Genomic DNA, 7312 nt, shown 5'->3' with positions numbered 1-7312 from the left:
AATGAATGAGTTATGCCATGTGTTGATTACTGTGCTACATTGCAGTTTTTAAACAGATAATTACAGTAATTTAAAATGGTAGCATTCATTTTAGAAGAGCCTTTATAATTTCTTGTTGGTGATGATACACACACAATCTTAAACATTTTTTCTTAAAAAATCTCTCTCCCAAAAAAAACAATTTGAATTGCATTTTACATTTGAGGAGTTTACAAATGCATTTCTCTTATTCTCATAAAACATTGCTAATTAAACAAAGAATTGAATTAACTGAGTAGAAATAATATAGTTTCACCCAAATTTGTATATAGTGCATGCAATAAGAGTATTGATTTTACATTTTTTGTTTAATTTTCAGGTAATCAGATGTGAAACAAAGCAGCAATTTTGTAAATGTGTTAATACTTTTATTGTTTTTCAACTGTTTATTGATAAAACAACTCGAATTGTCTATTGTACGTACATCTTGAAAACATTCCGACAAATTAAATCTCTGCTTAATACACTATATACAGTACTTTTATCATTATAAAATTCGTGACAAGTGCAAGATCAAAATATTTATTTTTTACTTTGATTTTGCATTTGGTGCCAATCTAAATTCTTTTGCAATATGCTCTCTCCTCTTCTGGCGGCATGCTTTCCGGCAAATATCATGAGAATACATACTACTCCCGTCACGACGCACATTATGATGTTTATACGAACTCGCGAGACACTTCTTGCTTTTTCCATTGTTTCCTGACTAAATAGATTATATAAACAAAGTATAATACATGATAAACATTATTACTGTTTAATAGCATTAATAAATTAAATATAATTCAAATTAAGGAAACACTATTTAAAATTTAAATGAGGAAAACTGTAATTCATTTATTCTAATTGCTTCCTTTATTCTAGTTTTCTATTGGCTCAAATTGATAGACTGAATTTTTTTTTTTAAACTTTGAAATTATAGTAAAATGAATTCAATGGCCTCGTATACTTACGGAACGGCTGACGGTACATCTTTTATTGACGGATACTTCTTGGCCCAGACCAATATGTACTTATCATAAGTAGTTGGTACATAATCTGATTGTCTCAGAGCTAAAATAATTGTTTTTTTTAAATTAAAACATATTTTAAGCTGGAAAAACATAGAAAAAGCAATTTTTTTATATAATATGAATCTTGGTAAAACTAATTTATTGGAGCTTCTAATAAATAAATAAATACACTAGGGTTGAAGAGTGTATATAAGAATGAATCAATAAATAACCAGCAATTTTATACATTCTGTGCTGTTGCTTTTGGGTTCATTTATTGATCTATCCTTATATTTGAGTTATGTGACTCTTCTTCATGAATATAAAAATTAAAATTCTAGTAAAATGAAGATGTAAACTTCAAAAGAATAACAATTAAAAACATCTTTAAACAACGTTTGAAACTATCATCTGCTTTAAGCTCCCGTTATAGGGATGGTGAACCTTTGGCGCACGTCGGAAGAAATGTCTGGCATGCAACGTATGCAATTTAATTTAATTTTTTTTTATTTGAATAGTAAAAACTATCTTAATTTCATTTATTTATTATGTTCAGCTATTTATATCATCTTCCTTTTCTCAACTAGTCCTTTTAAATTTATGCTAACTGAGGTATGTTTATTTCAGTTCGCTAAAAGTAATAGTTCTAAGTCTAAAACTTTTGCACGAATAAATTACTTTGAAGTTAATTATGCCTAATGTATGGCACTCGACTCAAAAAAGGTTCATCATCCCTATCCTATTATGTTCTAACTTCAATAATTTTTTTCATTTGTAAGAGAACTTGTTTAAATTTAGAAGATCTGACATAATGATAAGCAGAATTACAACAAAATACAGATTTTATATGTATATAAATTACAGCTAAATTTTCAAATTGACAGTACTGAAAAATAAATCAAGTTATAATGTTACCACTCTCTTATATAATTATAATTTAGTTAATTTGTATTCACATATTAGAGAATTTAATCTTAGTGCAGGTGTATTTTATTAACAAATTTACATCAGTAAATCTGCATAATTTAAAATATATATCTTAATTTTTTTTTGTCTTTTCAAGTCGTACCTGTTAGGCAGCCTTGAATGATAGTAATTTCAGTAAGAGAGCTTGTTAGTTCCCGCTAACATAACAATAGTTAAAAGAAAATAGTTTTTTTGCATTGATTATTATCATATTTGATAAGGCAGATAATCACAATAGTCAAAACAAATTGCATGAAATAATGGCAAATTTCAAGAAATTTCCTCGTTACATTCCGACTAACAATTTCAAATTGTTTAAAATCTTTTTTAATTGTTATTTCTGGAAAAAAAAAAAAAAATGTTTTATCAAAACTTCTTGTTGCTATCAAGGTTGTTATTGCTGTAATTATACCTTACACTAAACAACTTATACGGGTCACAGTTTAGAAATATTACAGACATTCCAAAAACGACCTTGCCAGAGGTCGGATGACCTTGAATGGGGGATTTTTCTTTGATCAATTCATCCAATAGTGAGGGGATGGGAAAAATTCTGACAACCAATAGCAACCTATTTGTGCTAATTTATTTATTTTTTTAATTTTAAAATTTTGCATGATTTTGTTGGAAAAATTAAATCTCTCCAGTAATTAACTTTAAAGTTGAATCATAAATTTACCTTAAATAAAATATGAAATATTAATCGAAATTGTATTATTTTATGAACTTTTTCTATTAAAAACTAGTATCTTACATATACAATTTATGCATACTTTTTACTTTAAATATCTGAAGTTTTCTTAAAATTTGCATTCTAATTCTGTATATTAAAAATAATGCATCATGCTATACTAGTACAGTATATTTTATATTTTTGAAAGTAACGTTTGCAAATGAATCAATCTTATATAATCTGGAAAAGTTTAAACTACTATAAATGGATACATTATTGTCAATTTGACAAGTTTTCCTAAATTAAATAAACAGATAAAGTGACCAATTTAACAGGAAGTTCTATTTGTTAAACTCAATGATAATTACTGATAAAACTCAGGAACAATTTATTCTTAATGATACTAAAACATTTTTACAGAAAAATATAAAAATGTTATAGACATGAAAGTATGGTACATCCTTGTACACAATAAAGAGGAGGGGGGAGTCGAAGCATTTTTAGAGGCTTATGAATTTCTTATAAATCTACTTACTAGTCATGAGAACAGACTATCAGTTAGAAAATATTCACAGCTTTGTTAAGTCAAGGAGTCTGTGAACTATTGTACTGTAGTAAAGGGGAAGGTGTTTGACAAAAGTAAATCAATGTATGTAACAGGATAGGATAAGCTCAAAAACTGTACAGTACACGTAACTAATGGATGAGCCTACTGTCATATCTGAATTATGAATAAATTAAAATTTAAAATGTCAAGCTGCTTATGGAAAACATTCAGTAAGAAACAATGCTTTAGAAATTTACAGTCTTTATGTTAATTATGAACACATACAAAGAATTAATGGAAGGATAATATTTATAAGCAAGCAACTAAATGTCATAATTATAAAAATGGAAATGTTATTATTTTATGCAAAACTATATGTTATTTGTGCAGTACGTAGTAACTAATTTACACTTACCATTACTTCTAGCATACCCGAGTTTTCAACTACAAATGTTTTCGGCTTTGTTCAGAGGCTCTCTTCGGGTGAAATTACAAGAATTATAATTTTACCGAGCCACCACGTATTCTACGTTATATAAATATCCTCCGTATAGCCAAATGATTGCCATATTAGATCGGGCCACATTACTGCTACTATTAATAATTAAATGCCAAGTAATTTAGCCTAGAGGATGTTTATGATTTGTGTCCTCTGGATTCCAAATAACTGTTGTTTTACCCGAAGATGGCCTCCAAATAAAGCTGAAAACTCAAGTTGTGCGATAATCATAAATTAGTTAGTATATAAAGATCCAGCAACTGTGATATTGTTACGTGCAGTATACAGTATCATTATTTACTATTATTTGCAATATATAGCTAAAAGGAGTTATTAAATTAGAAAGATCAAATAGGTTAATATTTCATAAAACCAACCAATCAACATGTTGGTTTTATGACATATTATCCACAAAAGCCAATCAACAGTATCTTAGAATTTTGAATTTTATAGATGCTGTACAGTACATATGCTTATACTTTTATAAGCAATTATGTGGAGGACATATTTTATTCAATAGGAACTTCGCAGTAGCTATTATTAACGTTTATCATCAGATAAATTAGCTCTATAACGACAGGAAACAGTATAGACACGCTCAGAAATACATTACGTATGCAGCATGCAGAAATTAGATTAATATTTTAATGGTAATAACTAATTAAGTTACTCACATTCAAAACTTCCATTACTTTTTGTGCCGTCTGAACTTAATTTTCGATAAATATTAACCGAATATTTTGGTTTAAACTGTCGAAACGTTAGGAGCGACATTTTTCCACCTTGCACAGACAACATTCTGTGTTTGTTTTGCTTACAGTTCCAGCTGACTTAATGCCTAAGTCCACCACATGTAACCACGTTACTCCAGAGCACATCAGCGCCCTCTGAATATCCAGAATCAAAATTTTTTAAACAAATATTTTTTTTTTTGCTTAAAACTTTATAACATAATTATATATGCAATGATATTTTAATTGGAATTATTAATAAATATAATAATAGATGAAACTTTTTAAATACTGTATAAAAAAATAGTATTACTTTGTAATCAGTTTTCGGGTATTTTGAAAGAGGATCCAGGTTCGAATCCGAGTCGAGATCTCGAAGATTCATAGATGATTTGAGCCGTGTATAACGGGTTCCTTCTTTAATACCAGTAGCTCCCATTGGGGATAAGTCGAATCTATGATGGGCATGAGCCCAGTAGTGGCCATGTAGATGAAACCACTGGAGATAGACGGTAACAGGCCGGCCATATAGAGTTTTCCGTTTTTTAGCGTTTGCAATACCTAAATAGGGGCTGATTTTCCTTAGAAAGTCCTCCCTTGGGATTACCCGCGTGTCGCAACCAACAAATAAACAATGATAGACATGAAAAAACTCAATTAATGCCAACAGAAGGAAAAAATTTAAAAACAAAAGAGTTTGAAAATATACAATCTTTTTATTGAGGAATGCTTATTCGAATCAAACTTGCCCTTCTTTTGGCCATTAGAGCATCTCTAATAGTAGAATAGCCTTACTTAACAACACTTAACAAAAGACAACGGCAAAAGTTTAGCTACACTAAGAAGTAAGTTTTAGCCGGCGGAAGGAAAGAGAGAGGGGAAGGGAAGAAACAGGGTGAGGAGATAGAGAGAAAGGAAGAATCCCTCTGAGCAGCGTACGTAAGGGTAATTACTACTTCCTCTACGATTAATGTTGGCGTGCAGTTTTTAGTCTGAGAGGCCTTGGATCTAAAAGAGAACCCGAGTTGTAGCATACACCAATAAGAGCAACTACATTTAAGCTAAACAGAGTAAAGATTAAAGGTTTAAATCGAATACTGTACTAAAATTAATACAGAGCCTAAACTAGCAAGCCTTATAAGAAGCAGAATAACTTAACTGAAAAAACCAGGATAAAAATCGATAACTTAAATATTAACTAGCTTAAAATTAAATTATAGTTAAATATCCCAACTAGCTGTTTTGCCGAATGGTCGAGTAATATGTAACATCTGTTAAAATTTGTCTCCTGTCCTTCAAATTGACAGAAATTCCTTTTCTTCCCTTATACACAGTATCGAATTTCACTCGGGTACTCTCTTCACCTCGGAAATATTGCTGTTGCTTTTTATCTTTAGATAAATAAAAAAATTTGCGTGTAGACACAGCCTTGCTTTCATTTTGTATACCATTTATTCCAAATCATCACTGTTCTGTTAAGAACTGTAGTCTACTCCAGATAGGTTGACACCTAATGTAAACAAAAGCACCTGCCATTCTGCCTTGTGATTAGTGTAATTCTATTGTATATTGTACTTTCGAGTAATTTTTCTCTAAATGATATGATAAAAGGAAATAAATTATATAAAAATATATTTTATTTACCTGTCGAAATAAAAAAAAAGAATTAAATAAAATAAATACAACAATTTGAAACGTTGGGCGTGTTGCCTGGTAAAGCGGCTTTAATACAACTGGATAAGCAAATGGCACAGTCACTTTAAATGAAACGGGCTATGTCATTGGTTTACTCACACAGCTGTATTAAAGACACTTTACTAGGCAACACTCCATTGGTATACTGTATGTGACGGCCGGATAGCCAAGCGATTAAGGTGGAGACTACAGCTCTGGAGGACCCGAGATCGAATTTGGACGGTCAAAAAAACTCTAGGAATTTTTCGGTGGTTGGCCCATCCCTCACCATCCTGCCGCTCCACTGTGGGCCTGGCCTAATCATAATGGCTTGTTAAAAAAAATAAGCCTCTTAGTGTCTATAGGGTGGAAAGTGTTCTTAAAAAAAGCATTGTTGCTGATAGAAAACATCCTGAAATCGCTAATTTTTGCTAAAGCAATAAAAATCGCCCATAGGATTGTTCGCCCGGAGCCAATGTTGAGTCCCTAGAGTCGTCAGGATGGCTGACGACTTAAGCCANATAAGCAAATGGCACAGTCACTTTAAATGAAACGGGCTATGTCATTGGTTTACTTACACAGCTGTATTAAAGACACTTTACTAGGCAACACTCCATTGGTATACTGTATGTGACGGCCGGATAGCCAAGCGATTAAGGTGGAGATTACAGCTCTGGAGGACCCGAGATCGAATTCGGACGGTCAAAAAAACTCTAGGAATTTTTCGGTGGTTGGCCCATTCCTCACCATCCGGCCGCTCCACTGTGGGCCTGGCCTAATCATAATGGCTTGTTAAAAAAATAACCCTCTTAGTGTCTATAGGGTGGAAAGTGTTCTAAAAAAAAAAGCATTGTTGCTGATAGAAAACATCCTGAAATCGCTAATTTTCGCTAAAGCAATAAAAATCGCCCATAGGATTGTTCGCCGGAGCCAATGTTGAGTCCCTAGAGTCGTCAGGATGGCTGACGACTTAAGCCAATCCTGATCGCATCATAATAATCAAGAAAAAGAAAAATATTCAAGTTTATTTGTAAGTTCTCTTTTCTTCGTCACCACGGAATAAATATTCTTACTCCATGCTCATCACTTTTTCAAGTTGGTAATATATTTTGACCACCAGGGTGCAAGGCACTGTCGTCTGCTATAGAGGACCACGTGACCGGCAATAGCCAATCATATTTTGACCCTCCA

The 7312-nt window shown here is 31.7% G+C and overlaps 1 protein-coding gene across 1 annotated transcript; it reads right to left on the bottom strand.

Annotated features, from left to right (window-relative positions):
- LOC111626667 (UPF0389 protein CG9231-like) lies at positions 1 to 4593 on the bottom strand. The gene is made up of 3 exons (XM_023370129.1): positions 4391 to 4593; positions 993 to 1092; positions 1 to 745 (listed from the first exon to the last, which is right to left on the bottom strand). The coding sequence occupies exons 1-3, from the start codon at positions 4512 to 4514 to the stop codon at positions 562 to 564; spliced, it is 408 nt and encodes a 135-aa protein (XP_023225897.1). The 5' UTR covers positions 4515 to 4593; the 3' UTR covers positions 1 to 561.
- Between the last annotated feature and the right edge of the window lie 2719 nt (positions 4594 to 7312).

This window comes from Centruroides sculpturatus, unplaced genomic scaffold (assembly GCF_000671375.1).
Source record: "Centruroides sculpturatus isolate CEXI.00-Female unplaced genomic scaffold, Cexi_2.0 scaffold490, whole genome shotgun sequence".
In the NCBI taxonomy this organism is placed as follows: domain Eukaryota; kingdom Metazoa; phylum Arthropoda; class Arachnida; order Scorpiones; family Buthidae; genus Centruroides; species Centruroides sculpturatus.
This window is presented reverse-complemented; position numbering and strand designations above follow the sequence as displayed.

Excerpts from the sequence above, each read along its gene's own strand:
- LOC111626667 (XM_023370129.1), bottom strand. The coding sequence starts at position 4,514 with ATGTTGTCTGTGCAAGGTGGAAAAATGTCGCTCCTAACGTTTCGACAG. Across the intron at positions 1,093-4,390 it reads AAGTAATGGAAGTTTTGAAT|CTCTGAGACAATCAGATTAT; the intron begins GTGAGTAACTTA and ends CAATTATTTTAG. Across the intron at positions 746-992 it reads GATGTACCGTCAGCCGTTCC|TCAGGAAACAATGGAAAAAG; the intron begins GTAAGTATACGA and ends TAATCTATTTAG.